We start from the raw sequence: 19067 nt of genomic DNA, 5'->3' as shown, positions 1-19067 counted from the left end.
TATTTAATGGATCTAGTAGTTGGGGAAATTATATATAAGCATACTGCTATAGAACAATGGCTTTTGGTCAGGAGACATTCCCAGGTAGGAGAAAGTAAAGTCCAGTTTAACAGCAGTGCAGTTTTAGTTTGCAATATATACAAATTTAAGAGATGAGAAAAAGAAAGCCAAAACAGTTTTGGACTACACAGGGAGTTGGAGAAATAAAACTAACCTGCAGAAAAGATCATGCAATTACTGTAATGAATTTCAGAAATGTAATGAAGAAATGGAGTTTGGGTTTACGGCTAAATTAGGTAGGAATCCAATAAAATTCCAAAATGATTTGAAGGAGGAACTCACTTGGTTATTTTGAAACATGTGATTAGTTAGTTTTGCTGAGTGAGCTTGCCTTCTTTTTAGAATTTGATCTATAATCAAGGTAAACCTTCTCTAGGAAAGGGTGGAAGTTCTAGCCAAATGGTGGGAGGGAACAGGTGTGGGTGGGTATGAGGGGAAGCCTTCTTGAAGGTAAGCTCCTTGAAGGCAGATCAAATATATCTGAGCTTCCCATACACCTACTAGCTCAGCCCTGAGCTCAGAAATGCTCTCTAAGGATTTTTCGATATTGATTTGCTTTGGAATTTAAGTGCATTATCTGCAAGAATTATCGTTGACATAGAATAAAATGTCCTAAAATTTTTCAAGATGAAATCAATATAGTCAGAATCCTGGGGTCTCAACTGGAATTTATCTGAGTCCAAATATCTTAAAAAGATCTTTTTTGGGGAACTACTTCTATTTTCAGACAGCTTGTGACCAATCTCAGATGGAAGTGGGATAGTTTCCAGGACCAATAATTTGTCAAGCGCCAAAACCTGTGCAATGGAATGGCATTCTGTCTTCTGACAGCCTGATATTTGAAGTATATGGGTCTCGTATCAGAACCTCCAGATCTGTGCTGAATGTGATCCAGGATTTCCTGAAAGTCTATGTGAGATACAGGATTTTGGAAGGAAACCATCTAGGATCTGTTTTCCTAGATTTTCTAATCTTTATTACCAGAAAGCAATGTGCCTGGAGCATATTTTCCAAAATCTCATGGCAATGTATAAACTATCTTCTGTTAGCCTTGTTGCAAAAGTTAGCTGAGAGTATTCTAAAAGACATGGTCTTGGGAAGTGTATTTATCTGCAGATAATGTACCACATCTTCCAGTTTACTTCTTATAGAACTAAGCGGAAGAGATAAAAGAACTGCCCCTTAAAGTCATTCATACTAGGAGTCAAATTCAAGAAAAAGATAGAGTTGGGGAAGGGGGATAAGCTGTCGATGCTGGTCCTGGCTACACCCTTGATTGATTGATTAAATAAATCATTTTGCTGTATCGACTGTGTCAGACTTGGTGGTAGTAGGCCCAGCCACACAGTGATGAGTGGGACAGGCTGCAGAGGCCAAGAGCACTAGATTGTTCCCTGATCGAAGGAGCGCCACTGACTAGAAGGGTTGTGGCCCCTACGGGCTGGTCTATAGTGAGGTCTGTCCATTAAGGGCAAAAAAGAAAAAAAATAGCTTTTTTTCTCAAGAGATTTATTTTATTTATTTTTTAGAGAGACAGAAAAAAAGAGAGCATGAGCAGGAGGAGGAGGGGCAGAGGGAGAAGGAGAGAGAGAACCTCAAGCAGCCATCCCACTGAGCTCAGAGCCTGATTTGGGGCTTGATCCCAGGACTCCAAAATTGTGACCCAAGCAGAAACCAAGAGTCGGTTGCTCAACCCACTGAGCTACCCAGGGACCTCAAAAATTAAATTTTAACCCTGGGATTCCAATCTGAAGGATAGACCATGGAACCTAATTCAAGTCATCATTTTCTCAATTCTTCGAAGGAGGGTTGATAGCTAGCATCCTAGAAGCATAGGGGAGAAGTTAAGTCATTGCTTTTGATGCAGCTGTGGTGGCATGAGGGCTTAATTTTCTCATGAAATCCTGGCTGAGGAATTAGAATGAAATAATATGAAATTATCCAAAGGGTAATTGGAAAGTTAGAAGCAAAATACATATTGAAACAGAAATACTACTTACTGAGGACTAGGACCTGTTCTAAGTGCAATATGTGTGTTAACTCATTTAATCCTAGCAAGTGGCTTCATTATTGTCCTAATCATTGATGGGAAACCAAGGCACAAAGTGGTTAAATAACTTGTTTGAAGCTAATAACTGGTAAAACTGGAGTTTACACCCAGGCCCTATGGATTTAGGGCCTGAGGTGTGTAACCTGAAGAGTAGCTGAGATGTATGAGTGGCAGGACTGGGTCTTTGTCCCAGCGTTGGGAGAGGCAACCTGCCATTGGCCACAAGTGTCCCTAAATGTACTCCTTGTATCTACCAAAGTCCTGACCACACTCTATCTGGGACCACCCCTGAGGATTGTATTTGTCCTGAGCAACTTTGAGGGATGAGGAGACGTTTCCTCCTAAGCACAGAGCTGGCCCATCTTCTCTTGCTCTAAAACTCAGTTTTCCTCTCTGGGAACACACTCATGAGTGTGCAGGCTGCATGCTGAGGTCTTTGTAATGTTCCTGTGGAACGAGGTAGGCATGAGAACCAACATGAACTGACCTGAAGCTCTGGATGCTTCTGCCATGGGTAACCAAGTCTTAGGCCACTGACCCAGAAGTCTTGTGTCTTCTGCTGGCATCTGTGAAACAGGAACAGGCTAGCTCATCACCTTCAGGTAGCAAAAAAATCCCAAACCATGCTGTTTCTGACACACAGATGGCAGTTATAGAGCAGAGGGATTATGCTCACTTCTGAGCTTCCTTCCCTACTCACCATCCATTGGTCCAAGGGAGCATCATCCCAATTCTCAGCGATATGGACAGATATGGGATGCAGAAAGTACAGAGAAGCCGCAGGAAGATAACAGAGACACATTTTTCTTAAAGTGGTTCTGCTGTTTATGAACAAAACAGCAAGAAGCACACTGGAAGTGTGTGTGCTTCCTTTCATAGTTCCCAGCAAAAGTGACTTCATCCCGGTGATTTTTTGATTCCCTTCTATTTTCATCTTTCATTTTTATGCCTTCTCTATACTTCATCACGGGTCAGAAAGTTTATAGTTATACAAAATCATTTTTCCCCTCGTTTTTTGCAAGATCATGCGGAAACTCGGTGATCCGGGACAAAGCTACAGTTTTTAGATAAATTCCTCCCTCCAACATCACTTTATGTAGTCCTGCCTCAGTAAGCAATCTAGGCTGTGGAAGGTATTACCATTTCGCTAAATCTATTAAGTTTCCACTGCTAAGAGACATCTTTACTATACAACATGTCAGTTACACTCAACCCAGAATTCTTTTTTTTTTTTTTTTTTTTTTTTGCAGTTTTATACCTTTATTTGACAATCAGCGATTAGTTCTCATCCACATTAACAGTCTGTAGATTTTTGAAAGTGGTGACAGGTACGTAGGTAACCAGCGTGTAGAGCTTGTTTGGTGAATCTTCATCCTTGTTACGTTTTCTGGACAACCGCACACGGATACGATATGGAACATTCCTTATTCCTTTGGCCCAGACAGCTTTGTTGAGCCTGGTGTCAATGCGCACATCTGGAGTTCCCATCTCCTTCATGGCAAATTTCCGGATCTCTTTGAGTGCCCGAGGGGCACGCTTCTTGAAACCCACTCCATGGATACGTTTGTGAATGTTGATGGTGTATTCTCTGGTCACTACCTCGTTGATGGCAGAACGGCCCTTCTTCTTCTCGCCACCCTTCTTTGCGGGAGCCATTCTGCCGGGCCCTAGTTGGAAAGGAAGGGCGCGTGGTATTTCAACCCAGAATTCTTTAATCGAATCCCCACTGTGTGAAATACATGAAGTACCCTCTTCCTCTTTTCTCCTCCTCCTCCTCCTCCTCCTTCTTCTTCTACTCCTCCTCCTCCTTTCTTTTTTTTTTTTTGAACCTTCCCTTGACTTTTTTAGTTAACTGGAAATGAGTTCAACTGTTTTTGGACTTTTCTTTTTTTTTTTTTTTCCCCTCCGGACTTTTCTAGAGCCACCAAGAGTGGCAAGTGTTAAACAGTTGAGAAAAGTTGGTGAGATTTCCAGGAAAGGGCACTTGGAAGTTGAAACCAAACTCGGAACACTACATTTTTTTCAGGTTGAATTTGCCCTTAGGTCACCATAATACAAACTTCTCTTAACATGAGCTGAGGTTATTCACCTGATAAAATCCTACTTCTGAAAGGAATTGTACCAATACAGCTAGAAGGGGACATCCGTCATTTATATAATTACAACTTATTATTTCCCTTTACATGTTATCTGCTGAAATAATGAGCCCTGCTTTGGAAACAACCTCCTAGAATCCTTTTCAGGAAATCTTGACCCCCACCCCCATATTACAGGAGGGACAGTTAAATCAAAGTGACTTTACATAGTGAAATTTTTCAATGACTCAATTGAGAGTCCTAGAGAATCACCCAAGCGAAGTGACAATCAAAACCTCACATTTAATGTTTAACACATGTTAAAACATTGTAATGTTTTATGTTAATACACTTAAAACATGTTAGAGATTATATTCTAAATTGACAGTTGCTCAGCACCTATTAACATTTTGTTTGTGAACAAAATACTTTCAGAGGATTGACTGACAGATACGTATTTCATTCTTTTCTACTGGTTTTAAAATCTATCCTTAAAAAAACATCGATAAGCAAATAATCGACTCTACCTCAGCTCCCAGTCAGAATCAGACAGTTTATGCTATTTTAATTTCAGTTCCATGGACTGGTTTGCTCTGGCTCTTGCCCACTAATGACTAACTTTTCTTCCTGCCAGCTATTTTGATCTATAGACATTGGTCTCATACTAGTTGCAGCCCTACATAGAAGCAGCCTACCTAGAATTTTCTGTTAGCTCCTAAAATTGCTTTAAGTTCTGATCCTTACAGAGAACTGTGGACACCGAGAAAATTAATGCCATTCCACTTTAAGTTCAGCATTAGCACAAGTCCGGCCATCCCAGGCCCCTGTGAATAAGAGCTGAAATTTACCTTTAGTTACAGGAAAAAAAAAACAAAAAACAAAAAAAGCAAAAAAAAAAAAAAAAAAAACAGCTTACAGCTTAATGCCCTAGAAAGCCCCATATTAGAATGAGAACAGAGCTCAATGCCTTTGAAAGCCCCATATCAGAATGTAAAAAGAACTTGAAAAATTCCTCCACCCCTTCTGGAGGTCCCCTAGACCAGCCCATAAAACTAAGCTGAAACCCCCACTGGGGGTCCAAGTCGCTGCGGGAACTGGACCAAGCTCGAGCTTCCAAATAAACTCTCGTGTGTTTGCATCGGTGTCAGCTCCTTGGTGGTTTCTCAGATATGAAATCTTAGGCACAACAAAAACCACCTATGTGATGTCAATATCTGTATCAATAAATCGCTTTTTCTATCAAGAAAAAAAATCTATCCTTAAGTTATAACATCAGAGTCACGTGTTTGAATGGCCTCAATTGGACCCAGTCACCCTCCTCAAACTATGATTTGATACTATTCTTTGGATCTGAAGGATAAAAAACCCATTACTTTTATTTATTCATTCATCCATCCATCCATGATTCATTCATATTTTTATTGAGCCAGAAATATGGTTGGCACAGGGAAAATGATTATTAACAAAACCAAACAAGGAACCCAGTCTCCTGCAGCTTATGGTGCAGAGACAGACATTGATCAAGAAATCACAGACAGGGAGGCACACCGCAAGAGACTCTTAACATTAGGGAACAAACTGAGAGTTGCTCAGGGGAGGTGCAGAGGCGGGGTGGGGTAAATGAGTGATGGGCATTAAGGAGGGCACGTCATGTAATGAACACTCTGGGTGTTCTATGCAAGTGACAAATCACTAAATTCTACCCCTGAAACTAATACTACACTAATTGGTAATGATCTTGGATTCAAATCAAATCTTGAAAGAAAAAAAAATCATATGAATGAATTACAGAGAGTTACAAAGTGAGATAACTGTCCTGCAGCAGAGATAACTGGGTCTCACAGGGCCCATAAAGGAGGAACATGACTTGAAATGTACTCAATTGAGGTGCAGTTTAGAGAGCATTCTGGGGCCAGAATATATAGGACCCTGATTGTAACCTTATGGACTTTGATTTTTATTCCAAAAGTCTACGGCCATAACACCCTGAATGCGCCCGATCTTGTCTGATTTTTATTCCAAAAGCAATGGAAAACCACTTGCAGAATTTAAGCACCAGGGCAACATCAGCAGATTTTAGTCTTACAAGACGGCTTTGCCTGAGGCATCAAAAAGAGTTTGAAATGGGCCCTGGGGGAAAGAGCCTAGTTCTTAGGCTTCTTGTGAATGTGATTGTTGTGGAGGTTTGTTAAGAATATTGTTTACTACATTTTGCAGTACCCTGTTGACCTAAGGGAAAAGTTGTCCCTCCTGACAAAGTACTGGGAATAAGTAGGGTAGGCCTGACCCAAGTTTCTATCGTTTTTATCTTATAAACACTTGATAGATATCTTATAAGTATTTATGTATTTTATAAACACTAAGGAGATATTTAGAAATAATACAACTGATTATGCTCTCATATTCTTATTGGCTTCCAGAAAAAGCTACAGCCAAGAGTATTGGACTCCAGGTTATTACATTTTGTGCTTTCCCCATTCCTAGTTTTATCTTATAACTTATTTTCCTGTGCCTTAACTTTGCTTCTGCTTATTCTTTTTTTAAGTAGGCTCCACACTGGGTGTGGAGCCAAACATGGCGCTTGAACTTGTGATCTTGTGATCAAGACTTGAGCTGAGATCAAGAGTTGGACACTTAACGGACAGAGCCACCCAGATGCCCCTCTTTTTGCTTAATTTTAATATTATTGTGTACCCCTAGCACAAAACACCTGTAATACTATTACACTAAACACATGTGTAGCTACCTTAGAAGACATGTCTGACCAACAGTAAAACGTGTTGATAATATACCCACCACACACAAGGGCAAGATACTGGAAATGGTAAGGGGGTATGTGGAAAAACTGTGGGGCTGGCAAGACTGGGGACTTCAAAACGGCCGACCCCAGGCCAGTAACCTTGCCACCCTACCTTAACTTAGCACACAAAGACCTGTAACCCTTGCCCTAATCAGAATGCTGCCTTGCCCCCATATGCTTCCCCCAAAAAAGTCTTTATAGACCCCCTACAGTTTGCTTTGGTGTGACTTCCCAGACCCGCAACTTCCCTACTTTCTTGCTCTCTCCCTCCCCTGCAGGCCATGGAACCTTGCCAGAGAGTGCATCCCATTAAAAGCCTGTTTCCACCAACTTTTGCCTGGCCACTCTTCCAGTTCACTACCGATCAGATTAAACCTGACAAAAACCATGGTCCTTTTGTACCAAACTGCCACTTAAAGACTGTGACAGCTAATCTCTACGTTGTTAGGAACTATATCATTCCAAGATGTGTGAAACTGGCAGGGACATAAATTCCAGACATCATTCACTCTTGGCTTTGAAATGGGCTCATGGTATCTGGTATTCGGCAATGTTCTTTGGAATTTGTAGACGAATCTGACCACATCTAGCTTCAGATGTGAAACAAAAAAAGACATCTTATCTTATTTAGCAAAGTGATAATGCAGTGTTTTAAATATGTCCCAGCTTAGATGACACTTGATACTTTTCTCAATGGTTCCGGGGAGCCTCAGTCGTTGTGATTTGATAGCACCAAAGTCAATGAGAAACAGACAGGCGGAACTTGAAGCGGAAAGTACGGTCTTTCTGGGTCTTCACATTGTTTCAGTTTCTCACTAATGACTCTTCAAGGCCTGAATACATTAGTCACCCTTTTAGGCAACTTGTATGATTAAAAGTAAGAGAAGAGCAAGTAGGATGTTACCTATGCATTTGGCTGAGTCTTCAAACTCTAAAAGACGACGATGAGACCACCAGTCCATGGGGTGTCAGACTTAACAATGCAGCAGAGGCAACAAGAAACTGCTCGACCCAGGAGTAGGTGTGAGTCAAGGCTCACCGGAGGAATCATTCTATACCATTATCGACAGTCTGTACACGTCACTGCCTCGGGCCTGGCTCGGCTTCATCTGGTGCACGTCTGTTGGTCTCCCCCAGGAATTCAAGAAGGGCACTGAACACTAGTGATGGAACGGCTCTGCAAGGATATTCTGATTGTTCCATCACATGGGCCTCTTAACAATCCTAGCTTCCCAAACTGCATTCTCAGTGTGTTTCTCCAAAACAATGAGGTGCCAACCTTTATCTGAACTCTTGAATACCACCTCCGCCTGTGGCTGTCTGTTGTGGGGACACCTTTCGCAGCTGCATGCTTTCCCCGTGTCTCATTGTGTCCCCTGCCAAGTTTGGACCCCTAGAATACCTACCCTTGTCCTGTGCCCAGGCTTGCGTGTCGGTGATTCATTCACATGGACATTCTGCTGTGGGCTTTGTCCTCTTCAGGGCTCACGATACGATATTTACAGATATTTACATTCCTTCCCAAGCTTTGCTGTAGGCCAAATCCTTGCTCCTCACCTGGTCCCATCTGGTCTGCCCAGACTCAAAAAAAAAAAAAAAATCACAACCCACAGTCAAAATAAAGGAGGACCAGGTGGAGATTTTTCCAAGCCGAGACCCTGAAGACGAGACCTGAAGAAGACGGACTCTACATTACTGGTGTGAGGATGAAAAGAGATGCTCAGGATGATGCATATTACACAACATCTCACAAGCTTTCCGTGCCTGAAGTATCTAGCCCGTTGTTCATTCCGTGCAAAACTGTGAGACTCAGACACTCTTTCAGAGCAGAGCCTTCTGGCACAATATGGGACAACATGGATAAAATATGGGAATGATCACCAGAATGAACCCGATTAAACTCAAACAATGGACTTAATTTTTTTTCTATCATCTCCTTCCTAATCCCCATCTCCTTACAAAGGTGGTCAGTGATTCATTATGTTATTATCTGTTTTTCACCCCAACATTTCTATCTACCTGTATCCATCCATTTGCTTATGACTGAAAACAGGCAGCCATATCTGTTTCTACATCTAACCCGCGACCATTCTAATTTAAAATATACTTTATAACCATCTTATTATTTTCTTCTCTATAGTCAGCACCCAGGTCACATTTGTATGTCCCATGTCATCTCTCACTAGAACTAATATCATTGCATTCTGGCTAGCCTTCCCACTGTAACTCAAATCTTTTCAATTTTTTTTAAGACAACTTTTATCTCTTTGAGAGAGAGCATGAGAGAGAGTGCATGAGTTGGGGCAGGGAGGGGCAGAAGGAGAGGGAGAAGCAGACACCCCACTGGGCAGGGATCCTGATGCAGGGCGGATCTCAGGACTCTGGGATCCTGACCTGAGCCGAAAGTCAAAGGCTCAACCGACTGAGCCCCCCCGACACACCAGGTGTCCCTAACTCTGTTCTTTTCTGAATCATTCCCAAACCCACAACAGGTAGCCTAATAGTGCAAAGCCCCAAACATCATTATGTTGTTACTTTGCTTATTAGTTCTCTTCAAAGTCTTCTCCTTGCACCTTGGATGAAATCAAAACCCTCTGAGCCAATAAAGCCTGGTGTGGTCTAGTCCATGCTGACTTCTTTAGTCACATCTAATGCTGCTCTCCTATCTATTAATTATGTTCCACCTGCCCAATCTCAATTGCTATTAAGATTCCCTATGTAGGAATTTAACCTTACAATGTTCATCAGATATGTTACTTCTTTAATGAGGTCTTTCCTGAACCTCTAATTTAAGCTAGTTCTCTCCATTATGATATTTTATGGTACATTGTCATTTTCTTTCATAGCACCTTTTCCACTTTTCATGTAGGTACTTGTTTGAATGAATATTTGTAAAGTGATTGTCCCCTGGATAGGCTATGAGTGAGCTCATGGGAACATGGGTCTTTTGCTTTCTACTGTATGGCAATGGCTGATACAGGGACTGGCACATACTTGGCACTCAATATATCTGTCCAATGAGTGAGTGGAAATTCTGTATCTCATAGTTTATTTGTTCAATTATTCAATAAGCTATTATCTTGTGTAAAGCACGGTCTTCACCTCATTGGGTACAGCAGAGACAGAAAGATGTAAAAGTTCCTGCTCTGGTGAAGCTTCTAGAGTGGGAAACCAGTAATTAGCAACAAATACATAACATCACATCGCATTTTAGAAAGAGACGTGTAGCAAAGAAAAAATGGAGCAGGACAATGGAAATGAGGGGTGCCAGGGAGATGGGATTTACAGTTAGAATAAATGATCAATGTAGGCCTTCATGAACAGTTTACCTCTGGGAACAGACTTGAAGCAAGTGAAGGCTTTCTAAGAGAAATTCAAGACAAAGAATTTTCTAGGCAAGGGAATGAGCTAAAATGAGTCTATGGGAACTTGTATGGGTTTCTGAGAAACAGTAAAGGAAGCAGCAGAGTGTTCAGGAAGGCAGACATAGAGGTTGTGATAAAAGAGACAAGGAAGGGCAGACAGATCAAGTAGGCCTTTTGACCACCATCCTCACTTTGGCTTTTATAGTGATTGAGCTGGGTGAGCCTTCAATTGGTTTCAGAAGAGTTATAGGATCTTACTTTTGCTTTAAGTGGATCAAGATGGCTGCTCCATGTAGAATCTTACAGTGGGGCATGGGGAAAAGCAGGAAAACCCCACACAAAAGGCTTCTGAAGAATTCAGGCAAGAGAAGACGGTCACCTCAATTAGGATCTAGCAGTGTAGATAATAGAAAACAGCTGGATTCTGGATCTATATTGAAGGTCAAGATAAAAGTTTTCTTTGTTGATGCACTGGATGGGGGTTTGAAAGACAGCAAGGAATTAAAGACAGCTCTGAGGTCTGGGGGCTAACTGGGAAGACAGCATTGCAGTCAAGTCATAGGGGTGAAGAATACAGATGAGTGTGTTCAGGGGGAGTTGGTGAGATCATGTTTATTTGCAGAAACTGGAGGAGAGGTTACATGAGTAGTTGGATATACAATTCAGTGGGAGAATGATGAATGTGGGAGGTGTCCACCTACAAACAGCCCTGAAAGGCAGGACAGGAGATGATATCACTCCTGACCTGGACCCCGGAGTGAGTGTAAACAGCAAGGACCAGGGCCTGAGCCCTGGGGCACTTCAGTGATCAAATATCTGAGAAAAGAATTTTCTTTATAGCCCATTCTGGGTCTGAATATAAAGAATCTGTTTTAAAATGTTTTTTTTTTTTTTTTTTTTTTTACTGGAAACTTAACCAGAAATTTTCTGAAGGGGTAATGATTTTTCCTCATAGAAATATTTAAAAATCCCATAAAGACCTCATGTTTTACTATCGTTAATAAACAAGTAGTTGTCCAGTAAGAGAAGTCAAAATTCTTTTGGTTAAAACCAAATTAACAATACCTACAGTTACGACACACAATATTCTAAATTTATTTCATCAGCGAGATAATTTTGAAGTTATCTGGAGTCAAGTAATAGAACGGGAAGAATAAGATAGATAGATACATCTATATAGTCTTCTGAATAGTAATAAAATACTGTGCAGCCACTAGAGGAAAAAATAATAGCAAGGTTGTGCTTAATTGTAGATTCAGGTATGTTCCAAACAACTCTGAAGGTCAATCCTGGTTCTAGATAATTCACTGACCTGAAGGAATTTTGGGAAGTTGGGGTGGGTTCAAGGTTAACAAAGGAATTCAGGCCTTTGGGTTTAGTCAGTTCATGACCACAAGGCAGCCACCACTGAATCCAGGGTAGAGCTACTGGAGAGGGCCAAATTGAAACTCCGGCTCCCTATGGTTCAGATTGTCACCCTGAAACCTGAGGAGCATCTGAGGCATGGAAACCACCCCGCTACATGCATGCCACTCAAGTGCAGGCAGTTTTAATGGGGTCTGAGGGAGATCACTTTCCTTTTGGAACTCTGAGGTCTGGAGTTTGTACTACAACACTTCTTTGTGCTGGCGTGAGCTGAGACAGCAAGTGTTTATTAGCAAGGGATTCCAAACTCTTAGCTATCATTAAGCTATACCAAAACTACGTGGAATGTGATCTTAGTTTCTCAATTGTACAGTTATTTCTAACTATAATATCCTTTTAAGATTTGTACTTCTTGACTGTTCTATTCCTGTTCTTTAGGAAATATAATGAAGATGGCAGAAAAATAGGAGTAGTTTAGAGTCCCATGCAGCTGGAGTTGGGGCCTGGCGTGACCTCTTAACAGGGTGTGAGAACAGGCACTTTGTCTAGGAACATAAACTCCTTAAGTATTAGTTTCTTCACCTGTAAAGTGGATTAATACTACTACGCTCTGGGTTAATTTAAAAACATAAAATAACATAATACATTCTAGTGCTTAGCAGAATGCCTTATACCTAGTAGGTACTCAATAAATCACAGTCCTTTTTCTCTGTTGCTACCAATCAATATGGGCCGCTGGGTCTTATTTTCATTCGAGACAATTTACTATTTTATCAGTCTTAAATCCTGACATTTTTGGGATCCCTGGGTGGCGCAGCGGTTTGGCGCCTGCCTTTGGCCCAGGGCGCGATCCTGGAGACCCGGGATTGAATCCCACATCGGGCTCCCGGTGCATGGAGCCTGCTTCTCCCTCTGCCTATGTCTCTGCCCCCCGCCCCGTGACTATCATAAAAAAATAAAAAAAAATATTAAAAAAAAAATCCTGACATTTTTGTGCATTCTATTGTTTCTAAATCAACTCTACTGAGATGTCATTTACATACGATAAAATGTACTGAATTTCACCTAGGGTAAATTTTGTTGAGTTTTGACAAATTTATACACCTGGGAACCACTACAAAGATCAAGATGCAGGATCTTTACATTATTCCGATCATGTTTTCTCAGTCTTTTCCAAATCATTTTCTCACTTCAGCCCCAGGAGAAGGCAATCGTTGCTGTTTCCTGTCACTATATCTTTATCTTTCTAGAGATTCATTTAAATGGGAATTCTAGAGCACTTACTCTTCTGTAACAGGTTTTTTTTTTCCATTCTTTCTTTTTTTCATTTCATTTTTCATTATTTTCGTATTTCTGTCATTCGTTTGTGTGGTTGCGTACATCAGCAGCTCATTCCTGTTTACCGCTGCGAAGTATTCCGTTGTATAAACACAACACAACTTTTTAGCCCTTTGCTTGCTGATAGACATTTGGATTATTTCCGGTTTTCTGTTATTGTAAATAAATATCATCTATCTGCAAGCATTTTTGTGGTTTGGTCCTATATTTTGACCATACAGATCTTTTGAAATCATAAAGATTTGCATACTATGGATCAAGATCACTTACATACAAGTTTTTGTGTGGTCCTGTATCTTTGTTTCTCTGGTAAAGGCAGAGGAGTGTAATCGCTAGGTTGTAAGGTAAGTACACGTAAACTTGACCAAGAACTGCCCAACTTTTTCCACCGTAGTTGTACATTCCTCCCATTCAGCAACCATACTTGATATAGTTTATGATTCAGCATCAACCATACTTGATATAGTTTATGATTCAGCCACAGGGTTCCTGGAGATCTGGTCAAACATTCCGCTGTGTCCGGGAGGATGCTTCGGGATGAGATTAACCTGAGAACTGGTAAACTGAGCCTAGCAGATGGCACTCCCTGCTGTGCATGGGCCTCACCTTGTCAGTCGCAGGGCTGGATAGGAGAAATAGGCTGATCTTCTCTCAAGCGATGCAAGCCAGAGGGGCTCACCTCCTGCCTGCCTGGCTGCTGAGCTGAGACACAGGTCTTTCCTGCCACTGGAACTGAGACCTCAGCTCTTCTTGGACCTTGAGCCACTGGCTTTAGGACTAGAGGTTTTGGTTCTCAGGCTTTCAGATGCACTAGGATTGGCTCTGCTGGGTCTCCAGCTTGCTGACAGCAGAAGCTGAGAATTCTTAGCCGGCCTAATCTTCTTGTACGTGGCAGAAGGTTTATTCCTTTATTTTGTCAATACTGTATTTGAAGAACAGAAAATTTTAATTTTACAAAGTCCAATTTATCATTTTTTCCCTTTTAGTTTGGACTCTTGGTGTCCCTTCAAAGAAACAGCAAACTCTGAAGATTATCTCTATGCTTCTTTCTTTTTTTAAAAATTTCTTTTTATTTGGAGTTCAACTTGCCAACATATAGCATAACACCCAGTGCTCATCCCATCAAGTGCCCCCCTTCAGTGCCCATCACCCTGTCACCCCAAACCCCCGGCCACCTCCCTTTCCACCACCCCTTGTTTGTTTCCCAGAGTTAGGAGTCTCTCATGTTCTGTCTCCCTCTCTGATATTTCCCACTGATTTTTCTCTTTCCCCTTTATTCCCTTTCACTATTTTTTATATTCCCCAAATGAATGAGACCATATAATGTTTATCCTTCTCTGATTGACTTATTTCAGTCAGCATAATACCCTCCCCATCCAGTTCCATCCACATCGAAGCAAATGGTGGGTATTTGTCATTTCTGACGGCTGAGTAATATTCCGTTGCATACATAGACCACATCTTCTCTATCCATTCATCTTTCGATGGACACCAAGGCTCCTTCCACAGTGTGGCTACTGTGGACATTGCTGCTATACACATCGGGGTGCAGGTGTCCCGGCATTTCACTGCATCTGTATCTTTGGGGTAAATCCCAGCAGTGCAATTGCTGGGTCGTAGGTTTATGCTTCTTTCATACAAGGTTTAAAGATGTGGTCTTTATATTCATGTTTATGATTAATTTCAAGTCAAATATTGCATAAAGTTTAAGGTAATTGTTGAAGTTCATCCTTTTTCGCAACTGCAGACCTAGATCTACTCCTATTTCTCAAAAAGGACTTCCCCATCAAAGTACCTTGGCATCTTTGTAAAAAATCAACTTGCCACCTATGAGAGTCCCAGTCTATCCTCTTAATCTATGTTTCTATCCATACAAAAATATCACACTGTCTATATCACTATAGCTTCACGGTAAGTGCTAGTGCAATTGAGTTTTGTAATCTTTTATCCGATGAACTTGCTAAAGTCTCTCTTTCTCTCTGTGTGTTTTGTTCTATTAGCTTTTGCTACACTGCTTAGGATTTCTACATCCTGAATCATTTTCAGTTTTTTTTTTTTTCAGTTTGTGCTTCATGTATTTTGAAGCTCTGATACTGAATGTGTACACATTTAGGATTGTTGCATCTTCTTGATGACTTAGACCCTTTATTCTTATAAAATATTGTGACCTCATTTTGTCTGATTTTAGTACAGCCGCTCAAACTTTCTTAGGCTTAGTTTTGCATGATATAGCTCTTTCACTTATTTTATGAGGTCTGCATCTTCTTATTAATGTGGATTCTTTGTAGACAACATATAGCTGTGTTTTTTTATCACCTTTTTTAATTGGTGCATTTAGATACCTATAATTCCATTTAGACAATCGAACCATAGACATGGTTGGATTTAGGTCTACCATATTGATATTTGCTTCGTGTTTATACTGTCTTTGTTCATTTTTCTTCCTTTTAAATCTTATGTTAGAGTAATTGTTTTGTTCAGGATTCCATTTTATTTGTACTATTGGCTTAAGTATACCTCTTTGTATTTTTTTAAAGTGATAACCACAGCTCTTATTCAAGGTTATCTTTTCAGTAACATTCGTATAGCAAACAGCCTTAGAGATAGTCTCTTTCTCTAAAGCAGAGGGTTGATTTGTTTGCAAATTCGTATAATAAAGATAACACCTACCTCCAGGGCAAATGTGGGGCCTATTTGCTTGCATCCCAATTATAAAGGGTTGTGGTTTCTTCATCTCAACTGTGATACACATTTACTGTATATACTGCTTCCACTGAGATCTGCCTCTATTTTGCCCCCATGGCATTTGTGAGGAAAGAGGAACTGATTCAAACGTGAAACTCATGCTGTTTCCTGTGGCATTATAAGAAAGTTCATAGTCTTTGTTAGTCTTTATAAGAGAGAGATAACAAGGGAAAAATCCAGGAGATTGAAGATCCTGAGACCCTCTCTGAGTAAGACATCAAACTGATTTGTTTAGCTTTATCTCAGCCTACAGAATGCAGACAACTGGTCAGATTCAGCAATAGAAATGTTTTAGACAGATGCAGAGAAAAAAGACCCATGGTTACAAAAATACTGTGCAACAATCTTCATGGTATATAGCATCTGAAAAGATAAGCATGGGGCAAGGCAGTGATATGGAAAGTGCTGGATACAGAGAGACAGATGATCACAAATAGGAAAGCATAGCAGTGAGATGGCTGGAGAGGAAATCTGGTAGGAAGGTTAGAGGAATATATTCATTGTAAGTATCCTCAGGTACTAGGGGAAATTGATGAAGTTTTGGAATACAGGTGAGGTCAAGAGCCTGGACCCGACGACCAAGAAAGAATTCTTGAGATGTCTTTAGTGCAAAATGATGATGTTATTAAAGCACAGGGACTGGACCTGTGGGCAAGAGCAGCAGCTGCCCAAGGCCTGTGAGGGGTGGCTGATTATATGCCCAGGAGTTGGGGGAGGTAAGCTAAAGGCAGATTCCATCAGGATTTTCATAGGCTAAGGAGAACCTCCAAGATACTGGAGGCCTTGCCATTGTCAAGTTAAAGACTCATTTTCCCTCTAGCAAGACATTAACGTGAAGACAACTGGAAACTTCCTGAAGAATGTCAGACATATCCCACTCTGGGTGGGGGTTGTTTGTGGGATATTAGCTGTGGTTTTGTCCTCAGCTAGCCCTGCTCCCTCATCAAAATGACTGATAGCAGGAGTACCTCAGGGGAAAAGAAAGAGGGAGAATTTGATCGGAAGGGGATGGAGGGTGCTTCATGGTCGTTCTGGATTAGAGTGGGCCAAAAAAGTGGTATTTGTGTGAGATTGGGAAGGTCGAAGTGGAGCAGGAGATTTTTCATCTCTAGTAAAGTCATTGTGATCAGACGTGGTGGGGAAGCTGCAGAGGAGCTCTTAGGTTCCACCTCATTCTTGTTTCCTCTACTACACATCCTGTTCTTCTTCTTGACTGTTGGTCCCACTGATCAACACCAGCACCTGACCCACCACCAGATGCTCAGCAGCAGCCCACCGGAGTGGCAGCGACACAGAGGCATGGCTCACCTTAGGCTTCCCTACTTGCTTGCCTTCCTTCTCATTCCCACCTGGGGTGGGGGGGTGTTTGTTTGAACTTTTCACCTTACTGGTTGGTGACTATGTATTTGATCTTTTAACTGCTTTCCTGGTCCCCACTTTCCCTATCCTCCCACAGTTATGGGAGGTGTAATTTTTATAACTGAGCCCTATCCCACATTTCCTGGAGGCCTTACTGCCATAATTAAACACTGTTACTTGGTTTTAAAAAAGCTAGTATTTTATTTTATTTATTTTATTTTATTTTTTTATAATAAATTTATTTTTTATTGGTGTTCAATTTGCCAACATACAGAATAACACCCAGTGTTCCTCCTGTCAAGTGCCCCCCTCAGTGCCCGTCACCCATTCACCCCCACCCCCCGCTCTCCTCCCCTTCCACCACCCCTAGTTCATTTCCCAGAGTTAGGAGTCTTCATGTTCTGTCTCCCTTTCTGATATTTCCTACCCATTTCTTCTCCTTTCCCTTCGATTCCCTTTCACTATTATTATATGGTCTCATTCATTTGGGGAATATAAATAATAGTATTTTATTTTAAAATATGCTCTTTTCTTAATTCCTCATTCTACTGCTTCTTTATGAGTGTTCAGAAATGCAACAGATTTCTATACGTTGGTTTTGTATCTTGTGACCTTACTGAATTCGTTTATCAGTTCTACCATACGATCCAGTAATCATTACTTAGCCAAAGAATATGAAAACACTAGTTCACAAGGAAAGGGAAATATGCACCTTATGTTGATTACATTGTTTAGAATCACCAAGTTATGAAGCAACCCAAGTATCCATCAATAGATGATAAAGAAGGTGTGGTATGAATACATCATGAAAAAGTATCCGGCCATCAAAAAGAAAGACATTTTGCCATTTGCAACAACATGGATAGGTCTAGAGAACATAATGCTAAGCGATAGATGTTGGCCTGGTGAGACTGGGGACCTCAGAACGGCGGACCCCAGGCCAGCAACCTCCCAATAACGCTGCCTTGCTGCCCTACCCTAACTTAGCTTACAAAGACCCTTAACCCTTGCCCTAACTGGAATGCCACCCTGCCCCCATCTTCCCGCCAAAAACTCTTTATAGATCCCCCTGAGGTTTGCCTGGATGCGACTTTCCCAGCCTGTGACTTCCCCACTCTCTCCCTCCCCTGCTGGCCAGCCAGCAGAACCTTGCCCCAGAGCCCATCCCATTAAAAGCCTGTTTCCACCGACTTTTGCCTGGCCTCTCTCTTCCAGTTTACTACCGATTGGATTAAACCTGACCATATAGGTCAGAGAAGGACACATACCAGATGATTTCACTCATTTGTGAAATTTAAGAAACGAAACAAAGGGAATAAAGAGACAAACCAAAAATTGATTCTTAACAGATAGTGTCCAGCGGTGTGGAGAGTGGGGAGATGGGGGAAGCAGGTGAGAGAATTAAAGAGCATACTTACAATAATCACTGAGTAAGAGATAGAATTATTGCATTACTACTTATGTACCTGAAACTAATCTGTTTCTCTATGAAAGTGCACATTAACTATACTGAAATTAAAATTTTTTAAAAAGGAAAAAATACACTATGTATTTAAGCCAAACTGATTTAATTTTTGGTAAAAATAATTAAGAATTTTATAAGAAAAATACAATAAATATATTTTGATGTATTTGTCACATACAAGGGCATGTAGTTACCCACTATATTTTTCAAACAAACTTTATTTAATTATTGAAGGAGATTGAAGGGTCTGTTAAAAAAGTTCAACCAAATAAATATAAAGATCAAAGTGGCTTCTCTATTCACCAATTCATGAATCAAACAGCATCCCCTCCAGCAGACAGAAATATAGAAAGGAGTTCCAAAGAGCTGTATAAAATGGGAGAATATTTAAAGGCACAGGGCAATAGGGACAAGGAAAGAGTGGATGACCACATCTTTCTGTGGA

The 19067-nt window shown here is 41.0% G+C and overlaps 2 protein-coding genes across 2 annotated transcripts in view; one reads left to right on the top strand and one right to left on the bottom strand.

The window, feature by feature from the left end:
• BPGM (bisphosphoglycerate mutase) overlaps nucleotides 1-19067 on the top strand; it is a 124279-nt gene that overhangs the window by 17408 nt on the left and 87804 nt on the right. The gene's annotated exons all lie outside the window — the stretch shown is intronic.
• LOC129516218 (60S ribosomal protein L31-like) lies at nucleotides 3347-3800 on the bottom strand. Its single transcript, XM_055335560.1, has one exon. It carries the CDS (start codon nucleotides 3764-3766, stop codon nucleotides 3389-3391), a length of 378 nt encoding a protein of 125 aa, XP_055191535.1. The 5' UTR covers nucleotides 3767-3800; the 3' UTR covers nucleotides 3347-3388.

This window comes from Nyctereutes procyonoides, unplaced genomic scaffold, assembly GCF_905146905.1.
Source record: "Nyctereutes procyonoides isolate TBG_1078 unplaced genomic scaffold, NYPRO_anot_genome, whole genome shotgun sequence".
NCBI lineage: Eukaryota > Metazoa > Chordata > Mammalia > Carnivora > Canidae > Nyctereutes > Nyctereutes procyonoides.
This window is presented reverse-complemented; position numbering and strand designations above follow the sequence as displayed.

What these genes read in the sequence shown, in the direction of transcription:
- LOC129516218 (XM_055335560.1), bottom strand. Translation starts at nt 3,766, where the DNA reads ATGGCTCCCGCAAAGAAGGGTGGCGAGAAGAAGAAGGGCCGTTCTGCC.